The following is an 18293-nucleotide window of genomic DNA, read 5'->3' as shown; positions in this document are numbered from 1 at the left end:
GGAGAATTGCTTGAACCTGGGAGGTAGACGTTGCAGTGAATCGATATCTCGCCATTGCGTTCCAGCCTGGGCAACACAGCAAGGCTCCATCTCTCAAAACACACACACACACACACACACACACACACACACACACAGTAAGAATATGAAAAAATCTTTTCTTCCTAAGATTTTCTAGGGAACTGGCAAAGAAAGGGGTAAAAACAGTTTAAATGGTAAATTCAGAGTGGCCACATGAGATCAGCTTTCTACATTTGTGAAATATAATCATCTCTATTGAATGTTACTGAAAATGGAAACAGGGTAAAATATAACTGCAGAATACTGCTTTACAAAAACTTTCAGAAAATCATATTCTTTAGGTATTTTTCCCATTCACTTCATATAATCTGGATTCATTCATGCCATAGTGTTTATTTACATCTTACAGTAACAATTCTACTTGTACACATTGATTTCACAACATCAGTAAATTTATATACTTGGAGATTTGCATCTGGGTTAAAATTCTTCCTCTGCGTCTCGTGACCGTTTCCGGGTATTCAAGGAATCTTCTGTCTGCAATGAACATGCAGAAGTAATAATAGTATCTCTAAATCCCTGAGGCTGCAAGATAAAAAATATAAATATAAAAATATGCTTTAAGAACATCTTCAAAAAAGACCTATCTTCAAAATATTTTTAAGTAATTGGTAAGAAAGCTACTTTGTTCTAGGGCCAGGTGTGGTGGCTCACACCTGTAGCTCCAGAACTTTGGGAGGCCAAGGCAGGCAGATGATGAGGTCAGGAGTTTGAGACCACCCTAGCCAACATGGTGAAACCCCATCTCTACTAAAAATACAAAAATTAGCGGGGCATGTTGGCGCATGCCTGTAGTCCCAGCTACTCGGGAGGCTGAGATAGGAGAATTGCTTGAACTTGGGAGGCAGAGGTTGCAGTGAGCCAAGATCATGCTACTGCACTCTAGCCTGGGTGACAGAGCGACAATTTGTCTCAAAAAAAGAAAAGAAAAGAAAGCTACTTACTTCTTGAGATAGATATTTATCACCCACTGTGAATGAAGAGGATAAACCTCATGGTTATTTGTCTAAGCCTGGGCTATATGAGAATATTTTACATATACTTATTTATATGCATGCATACACACACATACAGAAATAACAATTTATTATAAAAATGTTCTCAGCTGGGCGCAGTGGCTCACGCCTGTAATCCCAGCACTTTGGGAGGCCGAGGAGGGTGGACCACGAGGTCAAGAGATCGAGACCATCCTGGTCAACATGGTGAAACCCCGTCTCTACTAAAAATACAAAACATTAGCTGGGCATGGTAGTGTGTGCCTGTAATACCAGGACTCAGGAGGCTGAGGCAGGAGATTTGCCTGAACCCAGGAGGTGGAGGTTGTGGTGAGCCGAGATCGCGCCATTGCACTCCAGCCTGGGTAACAAGAGCGAAACTCCGTCTCAATTAAAAAAAAAAAAAAATTAAAATAAATAAATAAATAAAAATGTTCTCTAAAGGACAATCCTAACAAACTTTAAAATGGCTTTGTTAGAAGAACTGAAAGGAAATAACCTAAGTCTTCAATACTTTACAGATTTATTTTCATCATTAAATACTCTAAAGTTTTCCAACTAGGATATTTCAAATGCACCTGGATAGTGCAAAGTCCAGGTGGATAATTCAGTTTCAGAATCTCTATTTCTGTTTTTGTCCTTATAAAAATGAGATAAAGCCGCGAGCAGTGGCTCATGCCTGTAATCCCAGCACTTTGGGAGGCTGAGTCGGGCAAATCACTTGAGGTCAGGAGTTTGAGACCAGCCTGGACAACATGGCAAAACCCTGTCTCTACTAAAAATACAAAAATTAGCCAGGCGTGTTAGCACACACCTGTAATCCCAGCTACTAGGGAGGCTGAGGCAGAAGAATTGCTTGAACCAGTGGGCCAGAGTTTGCAGTAAGCCAAGATCACGCCACTGCACTCCAACCTGGGCAATACAGTGAGGCTCCATCTCAAAAAAAAAAAAGAAAAATGAGATGCCAAAAATATACATGGTTCTCAACATTATTGATAAATATGCATATTTTATCCAAAAATATGTATTCTATGATGTAAATTCACAGAAAAATTAACATCTTAAAGTGGGCTATATTTGGTGGCTACAATAGCTCTATAATACCTACAAGACCAAAATAAGTAATATTAGTTGTTTTTCTTTTCTGGAAATCTTCAACAACTTTCTCTTTAAAGATTTTTAATATCCTGACATTACATATGGCATGGAACATGCTACCTGAAAATAAGTATTTCCTCTGTTCTTAAGAATAAATTTCAGTCCATTTGTGACTACAATATTCTGTATATTACTATTTTGGGGACAATGTAAGCATCAAAAGCTGTCCTCAAATATGCTTGCTGCCTAAAGAAGTTAACAAAAGCAAGCTGTAAATTCTCTCTTTAGATAATTACTGCCCACCAATATAAAAATCCCACTCTCATCAAATAATACTGACTGTGATTTGAAACAGTACTGTGGATTCCTTCTGGCTGGGTGACTTGTACAATGTTGCCAACCTGCTCAAAGAAAAATAATACATACAAACACATGAACTTAATTAATTAAAACTTCAAATGACCAAACTCATAATTTAAATGTATAGGTTTATTATATTAATAAATCTATTATTTTTTTCTGTAAGGACAAAAAATAGAGAGAAATATTAAAATACACCCTTAAATACCTGTATGTATTTAACAGAGTTGTTTAGATGAGTGAAATTTTAAAGCAATCTAAAAGTTCAATGACTGATTTAAATAAACTATCTTATATATGAGATATTAGTTATGCTAAAAACTAAAGGTAAAAGGCCAGGCGTGGTGGCTCACGCCTGTAATCCCAGCACTTTGGGAGGCCAAGGTGAGCAGATCATGAGGTCAGGGGTTTGAAACCAGGCTGGCCAATATGGTGAAACCCCATCTCTACTAAAAATACAAAAATTAGCTGGGGGTGGTGGCGCACACCTGTAGTCCAAGCTACTTGGGAGGCTGAGGCAGGAGAATTGTTTGAACTCAGGAGGCAGAGGTTGGAGTGAGCCGAGATTGTGCCACTGCACTCTAGCCTGGTGCCTGGCAACAGAGCAACACTGTCTCAAAAAAAAAAAAAAAAAAATTAGCCAGTCATGGTGGCAGGTACCTCTAGTCCCAGCTACTTGGGAGGCTGAGGCAGAAGAATTGCTTGAACTCAGGAGGCAGAGGTTGGAGTGAGCCGAGATTGTGCCACTGCACTCCAGCCTGGGCAACAGAGAGCAAGATTCTGTCTCAAAACAACAAAACAAAACAAAACAAAACAACAACAACAACAAAACAAAACTAAAGTTGGAAGAAAATATTCAATGAGATAGGAAAGTGTTAATAATATACTAAATAAGTTATACTGAATAATCTTATATCTATAAGTATGTATACAGACATCTAAAAAAATTGATAGAAGACTGCAATCAAAAAGTTAATAGTTGTTATCACGAGGTGAAGGTTGCTTGCTTGTATTTCCCTAACTGTCTCTAGTAAATCATGTATTTTTTTGTTATTGCTGAAGAACTGTGATAATTTCTTATACTACAAATGAGAAACACTTATTTATATTATACCAATAATAATAAGACAGGAAGACATTGTTTTAAAATGATATGGCTCATGTCTGTAATCCTAGCTCTTTGGAGGCCAGCGCGTGAGGATTGCTTGAGATAAGGAGTTTGAAGCCATCCTGAGCAACACAGTGAGGACCCCATCTCTACAAAAATAATAATAATAATAACATAAAATGATTATGTCCCAAAAATAAGACATGACAGAACAGTATCTGGGATTTTATTATGTCTTATACAAAATAATATATAAAACTGAAAGCTGAAGGTAGCTGAGAAATTTCTAAGCTCTTATTAACTATATTCAAGTAGTGTAACTGCAACAAAATAAACAAAAACCTTTAAAACTGCTTTTTGGCCAAGTGTGGTGGCTCATGTCTGTAATCCCAGCACTCTGGGAGGCTAAGGCGGGAGGATCACCTGAGGTTGGGAGTTCGAGATCAACCTGACCAACTTGGATAAACCCCATTTCTACTGAAAATACAAAATTAGCTGGGTGTGGTGGTGCATATTTGTAATCTTGCTTACTTAGGAGGCTGAGGCAGGAGAATTGCTTGAACCTGGGAGGCTGAGGTTGCAGCGAGCTGAGATCAGGCCACTGTACTCCAGCCTGAGCAACAAGAGTGAAACTCCATCTCAAACAAACAAACAAACAAAAACAACAACAACAAAACTGCTTTTAAGAATTACTTTAGGCTGGGCATAGTGGTTCAGCCTGTAATCCCAGAACTTTGGGAGGCTGAGGTGGGCAAATCACCTGAGGTCAGGAGTTCGAGACCAGCCTGACTAACATGGAGAAACCCTATCGCTACTAAAAATACAAAATTAGCTGGGTGTGGTAGCATATGCCTGTAATGCCAGCTACTTGGGAGGTTGAGGCAGGGGAATCACTTCAACCTGGGAGGTAGGAGTTTCAGTGAGCCGAGATCACGCCACTGGACTCCAGACCGTGCAATAAGAGCAAAAGTCCATCTCAACAAACAAACAAACAAAAAATATACTTTAAAACTGATACACTTACAAGCAAAAAAACAAAAAATAAAATAAATAAAACGGATACACTGTAACTTATTGACAACAGCCAGAATGTAGAAGCAACCCAAGTATCCATCCACAGATGAATTAACAAAACGTGGTATATATATACAATAGAATATTATTCAGACTTAAAAAGGAAAAAAATTCTGACACATGCTACAACATAATGAGCCATGAAGACATTATACTAAGTGAAATAAGTCAGTCACACCAGAACAAATATTGTATGATTCCAATTATACGGCGTAGGTAGACGAGTCAAATTCAGAGACAAGGTAGAATGGTGATTGTCAGGGGCTAGGGGTAAAAAAGAATGAGAGTTAGCATTTAATGGGTACAGAGTTTCAGTATGGGAAGATGAAAAAAGTTCTGAAAATGGATGATGATGGCTGCATAATATTAATGTACTTAATGCCAATGAACTATACGTAAAAATTGTTGAAGTGGTACATTTTTTTTTTGACACAGCATCTTACACTGCTGCCCAGGCTGTAGTGCAGTGGCGCAGTCTCGGCTCACTGCAATCTCTGTCTCGTGAGTTCAAGCAATTCTCCTGCCTCAGCCTCCCGAGTAGCTGGGACTACAGGCGTGCGTCACCATACCCAGCCAACTTTTTTGTACTTTTAGTAGAGACGGGGTTTCACTATGTTGGCCAGGATGGTCTCGATCTCCTGACCTTGTGATCTGCCCATCTCAGCCTCCCAAAGTGCTTGGATTACAGGCATGAGCCACCGCACCTGGCTAAAGTGGTAAATTTTATGATATATATGTATATATATATAAAACCACAACTTAATAAAATGGATATAATATGCTCCTGCCCCTTGGATGGAAAAAAAAACACAAAATACATATTCTAAAGTAAAGGAAAATAAGATTCTCAGAGTTATAAGGGTCATTTATTTACACAAAACATAATGATTTGCTTTCAAAGACAATTCAAAAAGGACGTTTTGGCTATGATTTGTTACTCTCTTAATTTTGAAACTGCCCCTCTTTTTAGACATAATTCAAAAGAAAAACAGAGACCAAAAAACAGCAGAATCCAAAATGTCCTATACTCCATAATCGTAACTTTACACATAAACAAAATAACTACTAAGTAATATGTAATATAAAAATAGCTGTGTGCAGCCGGGCACTGTGGCTCACGCCTATAATCCCAGCACTTTGGGAGGCTGAGGCGGGTGGATCACGAGGTCAAGAGATCGAGACCATCCTGGTCAACAAGGTGAAACCCCATCTCTACTAAAAATACAAAAATTAGCTGGGCATGGTGGTGCATGCCTGTAGTCCCAGCTACTCGGGAGGCTGAGGCAGGAGAATTGCTTGAACCCAGAAGGCAGAGGTTGCAGTGAGCCGAGATCATGTCATTGCACTCCAGCCTGGGTAACAACAGCAAAACTCCATCTCAAAAAAAAAAGAATAGCTGTGTGGAGCCAGGTGTGGTGGCTCATGCCTGTAATCTCAGCACTTTGGGAGGCCGAGGTGGGCAGATCACAAGATCGGGAGTTTGAGACCAGCCTGGCCAACATGGTGAAACCCTGTCTCTACTAAAGAAACAAAAACAAAAATTACCCAAGTGTAGTGGTGTGCAACTGTAATACCAGCTACTCGGGAGGATAACGCAGGAGAATCGCTTGAACCAGGGAGTTGGAGGTTGCAGTGAGCCAAGATTGCATCACTGCACTCCAAACTGGGCAACAGGGCAAGCCTTAGTCTTAAAAAAAATAAAGAAGAGCTGTGTTGAGTGGGATTATAAACTTTTAGGGTTGATAATCTATCTTTAATGCAAAAATTCACAGAAAAAGAGAGGCAAGGTGTATTTTAACCTGCCTTTATTAGGAAATCACTTTTTGAACAACAAAAATCAGCTAGCCTGCCAAAAAATTAGTATCCAAATCACCTCATATCAACAGTATGTCCAAAAAAGATATCCAGTACATCCATCCCAAGGAAATTATTAAAAAGTAATAAGCTTTTAAGAAGCATTTACATGCTTATTAAGAATCCTTAAGTCAGCTGGGCACAGTGGCTCATGTCTGTAATCCCAGCACATTGGGAGGCTGAGGTGGGTGGATCACTTGAGGTCAGGCATTCAAGACCAGCCTGGCCAAAATAGTGAGACTCCATCTGTATAAAAATACAAAAATTAGCCAGGTGTGGTAGCACATGCCTGTAATCCAGCTACTTGGGAGGCTGAGGCAGCAGAATTGCTTGAACTGGGGAGGTGGAGGTTGCAAGGAGCTGATACTGTACCACTGCAATCCAGCCTGGGTGACAGAGTGAGGCTCCATCTCAAAAAAACAAACAAACAGAATCCTAAAGTCAAAGGGCCATTAATTATTCAGGCTGAAAATCAACCTCAAATTTCTAGGTAAAAATACCATTTTTATACATCATGCCTTTTTAGAAATCTTTTTTTTTTTTTTTCCGGAGACAGAGTTTCACTCTTCTTGCCCAGGCTGGAGTGCAATGATGCCATCTCGGCTCACCCTCAAACCCTCCGCCTCTTGGGTTCAAGCAATTCTCCTGTCTCTGCCTCCCGAGTAGCTGGGATTACAGGCACTTGCCACCATGCCCAGTTAATTTTGTATTTTTATTACAGATGGGGTTTTTCCATGTTGGTCGGGCTGGTCTCGAGCTCCCAACCTCAGGTGATCTGCCTGCTTCGGCCTCCCAAAGTGCTGGGATTACAGCTGTGAGCCACTGCGCCCAGCTAGAGATCTTTTTAAATGAAAAACTAAACCAAAGAGTCACTTGGCTCATGGCCCCAGCTGAGATGTAGCTTAACATATGGCTGAACTACATAGTTTGGGTCAGGAAGAAACAAGACAGAAGCATAATTTGTGCTCTAAAACCGAGCACACATATGAAACACTGTGTGGGGGTGTTGATTTATTACTCTACCACCAGATCTTCTTGGCAAAGAGTAGTGTAATTCTGAATAATCTTGGCCTCATATAATCATGAATATGCAAATTGGAGGAAAACCCACAATTATAAAGACACAGATAAAGGTATTTATTTTAATAACTGTTGGAATATTATTCCATCATAGTCTAAGGGTAAAAATCAGGTGTTACTGGTAAAGGATGGGGTCTGGGGCATGAGACAGTCCACTTAAGTTCAATTCCCAATATAAATTTGGCTATTTAAGATTTTTATTTCTGGACGGGTGCCATGGCTCATGCCTACAATCCCACCACTTTGGGAGGCCAAAGTAGCTGGACTGCCTGAGCTTATGAGGTCAAGACCAGCCTGGGAACATCTCGAAACCCTGTTTCTACAAAAATTACAAAAATTAGCTGGGTGTGGTGGTACATGCCTGTGGTCCCAGCTACTTGGGAGGCTGAGGTGGGACGACCGCTTGAGCCCAGGAGGTTGAGGCTGCAGTAACCTGAGATCATACTACTGCACCACTGCACTCCAGCCTGGACAACAAAGCAAGACCCTGTGTCAAAAAAAAATTTTTTTTAGTGTTCCTATCCAAATGAAAAATGTTCTTTTTTTTTTTTTTTTTGAGACAGAGTTTCGCTCTTGTTACCCAGGTGGAGTGCAATGGCGTGATCTCGGCTCACCGCAACCTCCGCCTCCTGGGTTCAGACAATTCTCCTGCCTCAGCCTCCTGAGTGGCTGGGATTAGAGGCATGTGCCACCATGCCCAGCTAATTTTTTGTATTTTTAGTAGAGACGGGGTTTCACCATGTTGACCAGGATGGTCTAAAATGTTCATTTTTATAATGATTTTTCCCTGATACGAATTTCCATTTTCATCCTTTTAAAATAAACTAAAATTTTAAAAGCATAAAGCATACAAAATTTCATGGAACTTTTTTTTTTTTTTTTGAGATGGAGTCTCGCTCTGCTGCCCAAGCTCACTGCAACCTCTGCCTCCTAGGTTCAAGCAATTCTCCTGCCTCGGCCTCCTGAGGAGCTGAGATTAAAGTAACCCACCACCATGCCTTGCTAACATTTTTGTATTTTTAGTAGAGACAGGGTTTTGCCATGTTGGCCAGGCTGTTCTCGAACTCCTGACCTCAGGTGCCTTGGCATCCCAAAGTGCTGGGATTATAGGCGTGAACCACCGTGCCCGGCCTGGAAATACCATTTTTAAAGTAGACACAAACTGCACAATCAGTTGCCAAAGATATATACAGAAGTGTAATCAATTACGATACGAGCTTCAGGTCAGAAAAACCTCACTTGGTCAGGCAGGATTTTTTTATTTGTAGAACAAAGAAATGCAGATTAAAAAACAGACAATTTCACTGGCTAGGCCCAATATGTATTTAAGTGACCCTTTAGTCCATCTTTGCTTGCATGCGATCTTAATTTCTCCCTTTATTAGAGCATTTCCAAACCAAGATCTCTATGTTATACCAATTAATCACAAAGCAGAGAGGCTAGCATAAATCTGACATTTTCTGTAAGTGTAGGAAAGACTTCACAGCTTTCAATGGCCTATTTTCAAGAAAATAAAAGCTGCTTTGTTCACTTGCTCAGCTGCTTTAAAAACAAATACAAAGACTTCATGCTGCCATACTTTTAAAGAACAATACTGTGAAAGTGAATAATAAAAGCCGGACAGCAAAATACAAAATAAAAAAAATAACAGACACAATTTCATACAAGAAATACACTAAGCAACTAAGAAAAACAACCCTATCTTCCAAATAAATTAATTTTAAAGCTAACTTCAACAATTTTCCTTTTGTCCTGATTTTATTCTTTCTTTTCAATCTCTTCCAGGAACATAGAGTACTAACCTCCTTCTTCATGGCTAATAAATGATTTCAAAGTGCTTTAGAAAATGGCATTCCTTGGCCACCTACTCATTTCAGGTGCAAGCACCCCATCATTTAAATATTCCAGAGAATTTCCTATGTAGCTAAATGTGCAGTAATAACAACACATTTCTATGTTTCCTCTAGGTGATATCAGACAAGGCAACAATATAGATCATTGTACATCTAACCCACAGGACTAGCTCTAAGAAACTTCTCAGTGTTCATTCAGTGTAATCAACCCAATATTCAGAATTATTAACTTGTTTCTATACTGACCTTTGCTTTAGGTCCCAATGAAAGATTAGCCGTATTGTAGCAGCATGTCCCCAACTTTCCCCTGAGAGTAAAGAACATAATAACTGTATATTGCCTTACTGACTTGGTTATAAATTTCTCAGAATGCCCCTGATCAAGTATAATCTTACTTTACTTAATTTAACATAACAAAAGTATACTTGCTTTAAAAAAAAAAAAACCTGGGAAACGAGTAACATCCTGAGATGATAAGATTTTTACCTATCTAGGGGAATATTGTAAATCATTATCCTCTATTTGCTTTGAGAAAACTTAATAGTCTGAGTCCATATATTTGCCAATTTTCCAAATCATCAAACTTAACATATTTCTGACCTCCAGAAGAAAAGTAAAAACTCTGGTAAAATATTCTTTAAGATTTTAGTGGACATACATCTTGAAGCATTGCATTCTAACAAAACCACGATATTTACTGCAGTGTGATTTAAGTGGATTCACCCCTCCTTCTGCCTAACGCTGTGAATTATCTGGGGGCAAGAATCTTTGACACAGTAGTTGCTAGACAGTAGATACTCAATTTTTTGAGACAGTCTCGCTCTGTCACCAAAGCTGGAGTGCAGTGGCAGGATTCCAGCTTCTCACAGCCTGCATCTTCCAGGTTCAAGCAATTCTCATGCCTCAGCCTCCCAAGTTGGTGGGATTACAAGTGTGTGCCACCATGTCTGGCTAATTTTTTTGTATTTCTAGTTGAGATGGGGTTTTCACCATATTGGCCAGGCTAGTCTTGAACTCCTGGCCTCAAGTGATCCACCTCAGCCTCCCAAGGTGCTAGGATTACAGGTGTGAGACACTGTGTCTGGTCACTCAATAAATGTTAAGTAACTAAAAGAAACAGTCAGTATCTAAGGGTACTGTACTTAGTGCTAAGATTAACCAGTGAATAAGACAAATACAGTCTGCTTTCATGGAACTTATAGTACTCAATGAGAATCAAATGAAAGAGAGAGGAAAAACTGTGATTAACTAAAATGTTTATCTCATTGCTTACCCACCTAAAGCAGGAATGAGCAAGGCCTGATTTTTATCAATCTTGGTTGTCATCTGATTGGTTAAAATTACCTATAAAAACAAAATGTAAGAAAATTAGGTGAGTCTCTTTAAAAATTATCAAGTAAAGTCTTGTGATTTTAGTAATCTGAAAACAATCTACCTACTAAAGATGACCATTTATGTAATAAAACTTTTTCTGATTAAAAAACTTAAAAAATCTACCCATAAAATATGTAGTTATCTGAAAACACGATTCTACTGATCATAAAATATTTTATTTTCATACTTTAGAGATGGGGTCTTGCTAGGTTGCCCGGGTTGGCCTTGAAGTCCTAAAATCACACAATCCTCCACCTCAGCCTCCTGAATAACTGGGACTAGAGGAGTTTGCCACATCTAGCTCACAAAACTTTTTTTTTTAAGGGACAGGGTCTTGCTATGTTGCCCAGGATTTTCTTGAACTCCTGGGCTCAAGCAATCCTTCTGCCTCAGCCTCCCAAAGTGCTGGGATTATAGGCATGAACCACTGTGCCTGACCTACAAAAAACTTTTTAAAACATTGGCTGGGCATGGTGGTGCACAGCTGTAGTCCCACCTACGCAGGAGGCTAAGGTGGGAGAATTGCTTGAGCCCAGGAGGTGAGGCAGGAGTGAGCCATGATTATGTCACTGTACTCCAGCCTGGTGACCAAGCAAGACCTCATCTCAAAAAAGAAAAAAGAAAGATTGAGTCTTGCTCTGCTGCCTAGGCTGGAGCGCAGTGGCGCAATCTCAGCTCACTTCAACCTCCACCTCCCAGGTTCAAGCGATTCTCCTACCCCAGCCTCCCAAGTAGCTAGGATTACAGGTGCCTGCCACGACAGCTGGCTAATTTTTGTATTTTTAGTAAAGACGGGGGTTCACCATGTTGGCCAGGCTGGTCTTGAACTCCTGACCTCAAGTGATCCACCTGCCTCAGCCTCCCAAAGTGCTGGGATTACAGGCATGAGTCACTGCAACTGGCCTGAGTCCACGTTCTTTATCACTATTACCTCCCCAGAATATTTTTATTCAAAGGAATATGAAATCCTTAATAAATACCTCAATGTTTACATTTTTAGGAAGGAGGTAAATATAGTATTAGTTTATAATCTTATAAGAAAAAAGAAACTGAGGCAACAAATTATGAGAAGAGATTTAAAATCATAAAGAAAGTACAATATAAGTAGATGAACTAGGGAAAAAAAAATCCTAGTAGCCAGGTCAAATGACTCCAAATTATGATTATGCGAGGCAGCTAGTAACAGCCACAGGTGTTGCTTTGGAACTCACAGATGGCCCTCAGTTTCATATTGCTAATTCTCTTGGAATAAATACTGACCTACAGAAAAGGTTCCAGGTTTTGAAAGATAGTAATTTTAAATAAAACAGGGGAAACAAAAGTGTTTAAGGCTGACTTAACAAAGAAGTCAGATCTGTGATTTTTCCACCCCAAAATCTCCAGAAATCGTTACTTTACATGTTCTTCTAATACAGATCTTCCCTCCAGAAAAAAGAGTTAATATTGCAAGCTAAAACTGATAACAAAATTCCATGAAAAATGGTAAGAAAAAGTTGTCTACTCTGAAAATGAATTTTTTACGTAAGAAAACTGAGAAACAGGCTGGGCGCAGTGGCTCACACCTGTAATCCCAGTGCTTTGCAGGGACGAGGTAGGCACATCACCTAAGGCCAGGAGTTCAAGAACAGCCTAGCCAACATGGCGAAACCCCATCCTAAAAATACAAAAAGTTAGCCAGGCATTGGGGCAGGCACTTGTAACCTCAGCTACTCTGGAGGCTGAGGCAGGAGAATCGCTTAAATCCAGAAGGTTGAGGTTGCAGTGAGCCAAGATTGCACCATTTTACTCCACCCTGGGCAACAAGAGCGAGACTCCATCTCAAAAAGGAAAAAAAAAAAAAAAAAAAAAAAACACCTGAGGGGAAAAAAGGTTATTTGGCTGTTACCATTGCGCTGGTAACACCCTAACATTTCTTTCTTTTTTTTTTGAGACGTAGTCTTGCTCTGTCACCAGACTGGAGTGCAGTGGTGCAATCTCGGCTCACTGCAACCTCCACCTCCTGGGTTCAAGCAATTCTTCTGCCTCAGCCTCCCGAGTAGCTGGGACTACAGGCATGTGCCACCATGCCCGACTAGTTTTTTTGTATTTTTAGTAGAGACGGAGTTTCACAGTGTTGGCCAGGATGGTCTTGATCTCTTGAGCTCGTGATCCGCCCGCCTCAGCTCCCAAAGTGTTGGGATTACAGGCATGAGCCACCGCCTGGCCAAAATTTCTATTTAGCCACAAAGGAAACATCTGTGATCCCCATAGATCTCAATTAGATACCAAGGTGATCACATAATTTTCTTCTAGTTCCTCTCCCCTTACATGCCATAGGGCATTCTCCCTTTGTTACCTCACATCAGGCACCTTAGAATAAGCTAAGCAGGAACTTAAATTGGTAGCTTTTTTTAAGAATATTTCTTAGAGATGGGGTCTCATTCTGTCACCCAGGCTGGGGTGCAGGGGCACAATCATAGCTCACTGCCTTGAAGTCCTGGGCTCAAGAAATTGTCCTGCCTCAGCCTCCCTAGTAGCTGGAACTATAGGTATGCACCAGCATGCCTAGCTAATTTTTAAATTATTTGTAGAGACAGGGTTTCACAGTGTTGTCTAGACCAACCTCGAACTCCTGGCCTCAAATGATCCTCCCACCTCGGCCTCCCAAAGTGCTGGAATTACAGGCATGAGCCACAGTGCCTGGCCCATGTGTAGCTTTTAAAAGTTAAATTAAAAGTATAAATTCAGTAGCTCAGTAGCATTCGCTGTATTTCAAGTGAACAGCCATGCAGCTACTGTACTAGACTGTATATTTTCATCTTTCCATCAGTTCTACTGGACAGTGCTGGTTTAGAGAGTAGTTTACCCATTACGTATCTTCAGGAAAATGTAAATTGAACTACTGATTTACCAGGTATTCGACATGTCAAAATTAGAATTTCCATTATTAGCAAATATTTATGTAGTAATTATATTATTTTTGCAAAATGATTGGCCTCCATGATACAAATGAAAATTATTATGTGATTATGCCAAGCTTCTAAAGAATAAGTAGTTTTTATTTTTATGGAATCTCACTCTGCTACCCAAGCTGGAGTACAGTGGCATGACCTCAGCTCACTGCAACCTCCACCTCCCAGTTCAAGTGATTCTCCTGCCTCAGCCTCCCAAGTAGCTAGGATTACAGGTGCCTGTCACCACATCCATCTAATTTTTTTTGTATTTTGAGTATAAATGGGGTTTCACTATGTTGGCCAGGCTGGTTGCAAACTCCTGACCTCAGATAATCCACCCACCTCGGCCTCCCAAAGTGCAAGGCATGAGCCACTGTGCCCAGCAGAAAAGAGGATTTTTTTTGAAAAAAACCTGGAATTCTGTTTCCCAGAACCCAGAATTACTTTCCCCATAGGGTTCAAGGTTATAGTTGACCACAAGAAAAATTTGCATGAGATTTGAAAAGTGAACGTGAAGGAGCAGACATTTTAAATATTCTGAAGGTCATTGTGAGGTGGGGGGTTCTTTTTTGGGGTGATGGAAATATTCTAAAATTAGACAGTTTTGATAGCTGCAAAACTCTGAATACACTAAAAATCACTGAATTGTACACTTTAAAAGGATAAATTTTAAGGTATATGGATTATATGTCATTAAAGCTGCTTAAAAAATTATCCTAATAATCAAAGAAACTTTTTTTTTTTTGAGACGGAGTTTCACTCTTGTTACCCAGGCTGGAGTGCAATGGTGCGATCTCGGCTCACCGCCACCTCTGCCTCCTGGGTTCAGGCAATTCTCCTGACTCAGCCTCCTGAGTAGCTGGGATTACAGGCACGTGTCACTATGCCCAGCTAATTTTTTGTATTTTTAGTAGAGACGGGATTTCACTATGTTGACCAGGATGGTCTTGATCTGTTGACCTTGTGATCCACCCGCCTCGGCCTCCCAAAGTGCTGGGATGGCTTGAACCACCATGCCCGGCCTAAGAAACTTTTTTTTTTTTTAGATGGAGTCTTGCTCTGTAGCTCAAGCTGGAGTGCAACCTCCACCTCCTGGGTTCAAGCAATTCTCCTGCCTCAGTCTCCCAAGCAGCTGAAACTGCAAGTGCAAACCACCACACCCAGCTGATTTTTTCATATTTTTAGTATGAAAATGTGGCCATATTGGCCAGGCTTGTCTCAAACTCTAGACCTCAGGTGATCCACCCTCCTCGGCTTCCCAAAGTGCTGGGATTACAGGCATGAGCCACTGTGCCAGGCCAAGAAACATATTTTTTAAAGGACTTTCCCCCCATCAATTTGGCAAAGATTTAAAAGACTGGTACCCAAAGTTGGTAAAGATATGGGAAAAAAAGTGTTCCCATTCATTGCTGTAGAGACATACTTTGGAACATGGTTTCTGAGAGTAATTTTATAATAAATAACAAATGTTCAAAAGTTGATTTCTTTGGCCTAATAATTTCACTTTAAGAAATTTATTCTAGGCTAGGTGTGGTGGCTCATGTCTGTAATCCCAGCACTTTGGGAGGCCGAGAAGGATGGATCACTTGAGGCCAGGAGTTTGAGACCAGTCTGGCCAGCATGGCGAAACCCCATCTCTACTAAAAATACAAAAATTAGCCAGGTGTGGTCGTGTACACCTCTAATCCCAGCTACTCGGGAGACTCAGGTACGAGAAGCTCTTGAACCTTAGAGGTGGAGGCTGTGGTGAGCCAAGATTGTGCCACTGCACTCCAGCCTGGGTGACAGAACAAGACTCTGTCTCAAACAAAAAAAAAAAAAAAAGAAAGAAAAAAAGAAAATCAATAGAGAGGTGGCTAAAAAACTACATTCCAGGCCAGGCACAGTGGCTCATGCCTATGGAAGGCTGAGACAGGTGAATTCCTCAAGCCCAGAAGTTAGAGACCAGCCTGGGCAACATAGGGAGACCTTATCGCTACAAAAAATTTATGTATGTATGTATGTATGTATGTATGAGACAGAGTCTTGCTCTGTCGCCCAAGCTGGAGTGCAGTGGTATGATCTTGGCTCACTCTAACCTCCGCTTCCCGAGTTCAAGTGATTCTCCTGCCTCATCCTCCTGAGTAGCTGGGACTATAAGTGTGCACCACCACGCCCAGCTAATCTTTGTATTATTAGTACAGACAAAGTTTCACTATGTTGGTCAGGCTGTTCTCTAACTCCTGACCTCAAGTGATCCACCTGCCTTAGCCTCCCAAAGTGGTGGGATTACAGGTGTGAACCACTGCACCTGGCCTCTACCAAAAATTTAAAAATCAGCTGGGTGTGGTGGTATGTGCCTGTAGTCCCAGCTACACAGGGGACTGAGGTGAAAGGATTGCTTAAGCCCAGGAGATTGAGGCTGCAGTGAATCAAGATCATGCCACTGCACTCCAGCCTGAGTGACAGAGCAAGAACCTGTCTAAAAAAAAAAAAAAACCTAAAAACAAATACAAAAAAATCCTATGCTACAGTCATACAACAAAATACTACATAGCTGTTAGCGTAAAGCAGACTTATGAGTAGTGTACATGGAAAACAAAACAAAAAAAGTAGTGTACATAAAAAATGTTCATACTGTATTAAGTGAAAAACAGAAAGCTGCTTTGCATAATAGCATGTATATGACCACGTTTTCTTTTTCTTTTTGTGTTTTTGGAGGCAAGGTCTTGTTCTGTTGTCTAGGCTGTAGCACAGTGGTATGTTCCTGACTCACTGCAACCTCCGTCTCCCAGCCTCAAGCAATCCTCCCACCTCACCCTCCCAAGTAGCTAGGTCTATAGGTGCATGCCATTATACTTGGCTAACATTTTTTAAAAATTGGCCAGGCAGGGTGGCTCACACCTTGAATCCCAGCACTTTGGGAGGCTGAGGCTGGTGGATCACAAGGTCAGAAGATTGAGACCATCTGGCTAACATGGTGAAGCCCCCATCTCTACTAAAAATAAAGAAAATTAGCCCGGTGTGGTGGTGCGCACTTGTGATCCAGCTGCTCAGGAGACTAAGGGAGGAGAATCACTTGAATCCAGAAGCTGGAGGTTGCAGTGAGTCAAGATAGCACACTGCACTCTAGCCTGGGCAACAGAGCAAGACTCCCTCTCAAAAAAAAAAAAATTGTAGAGACAAAGTCTCACTGTATTTCCCAGGTTGGTCTCAAACTCATGGGCTCAAGGGATTCTCCTACCTTGGCCTTCCAAAGTGCTGGGATATGGGCATGAGCCACTGTTGTGACATGAGTTTCGCTCTTTCTCAAAAAAAAGAAAAAAGAAAGAAAGACAGATTGATAGAGATTGGGAAATGCAAGGGAAAAGGAAAAGAAAACAAAAATCTAGTAATTTGGAACCCAGGTGACAGAAGGTAATAATAAAAGTGTAATTAGAAATATGAGAAACTGTGGAACAAGATAACTAGAGAGTCAAGTACAGCTCCTTAGGGAAATGTGTACATTTACTGGATGGAAGAAGAAGAGAATAACACAGATGTTGAAATAGTAAAGATATAATTTTGAAAAGCTACAGAAGCTATTAGATACAGCTAAGTAAGTTTGTATATGCATAAAGTCAACAAAAATATTTACACCAGATAACAATATTTACACCATTTCTAGGTAATGAATAATCACTTTCTGCATTTTTTATTGTTTACAACTTTTTTTTTTTTTTTACAAAAAGCATACCTGGGCCTGATGCAGTGGCTCATGCCTATAATCCCAGCACTTTGGGAGGCTGAGGTGGGTAGATCACGAGGTCAGGAGTTCAAGACCAGCCTGACCAACATGGTGAAACCACATCTTTACTATAAATACAAAAATTATCTGGGCGTGGTGGCACGCACCTGTAATCCCAGCTACTTGGGAGGCTAAGGCAGGAGAATCGCTTGAACCTGGGAGGCAGAGGTTGTGGTGAGCCGAGATTGTGCCACTGCATTCCAGCATGGGCGACAGAGCTAGACTCCATCTCAAAAAAAAAGAAGAAAAAAAAAGCATATAATATTCTTTTATTCTTTTTCTTGAGACAGAGTCTGCAGTGAGCTGAGATCAGCCCATTGCACTCCAGCCTGGACAACAGTCTGTCTCAAAAAAATAAACCAAAAATACCTTAAAATTATTATTTTCTTTTCTTTTTGAGATGGAGTCTCGCTGCGTTGCTCAGGCTAGATAGAGTGCAGAGGTGTGATCTCAGCTCACTGCAACCTCCGCCTCCTGGGTTCATGCGATTCTCCTGCCTCAGCTTCCCGAGTAGCTGGGATTACAGGAGCATGCCTGGATAATTTGTGTATATTTAGTAGAGACGGTGTTTCAGCTTGTTGGTCAGGCTGGTCTCAAACACCTGACCTCATGATCTGCCTGCCTCAGCCTCCCAAAGTGCTGGGATTACAGGCATGAGCTACCTTGCCTGGCCAATTATTCTTATTTTATGTATTTTTCTTTTTTTTAAGAGATGGG

General features: G+C 40.7%; 1 protein-coding gene across 9 annotated transcripts in view; it reads right to left on the bottom strand.

Annotated features, from left to right (window-relative positions):
• Positions 1-394: 394 nt before the first annotated feature.
• LOC100894500 (DNA repair protein RAD51 homolog 3) overlaps positions 395-18293 on the bottom strand; it is a 48524-nt gene continuing 30625 nt past the window's right edge. For 6 of the 9 annotated variants that reach the window (XM_078372726.1, XM_078372721.1, XM_078372725.1 and 3 more), the window contains 6 exons: positions 10781-10847; positions 9750-9810; positions 4174-4280; positions 2515-2575; positions 1891-2012; positions 395-606 (listed from right to left, as the gene is read on the bottom strand). In XM_078372726.1, coding sequence (XP_078228852.1) covers positions 593-606; positions 1891-2012; positions 2515-2575; positions 4174-4280; positions 9750-9810; positions 10781-10847 — 432 coding nt within the window. In that variant the 3' untranslated portion in view covers positions 395-592. Of the gene's footprint in view, positions 607-1890; positions 2013-2484; positions 2576-4173; positions 4281-9749; positions 9811-10780; positions 10848-18293 lie in introns of those variants that run through there. The other 3 variants (XM_078372728.1, XM_078372727.1, XM_078372720.1) reach the window with 2 other exon arrangements.

Source organism: Callithrix jacchus, chromosome 5 (assembly GCF_049354715.1).
Source record: "Callithrix jacchus isolate 240 chromosome 5, calJac240_pri, whole genome shotgun sequence".
NCBI lineage: Eukaryota > Metazoa > Chordata > Mammalia > Primates > Cebidae > Callithrix > Callithrix jacchus.
The sequence above is the reverse complement of the archived record's forward strand: the minus strand, read 5'-3'. Positions and strand labels throughout refer to the sequence as shown.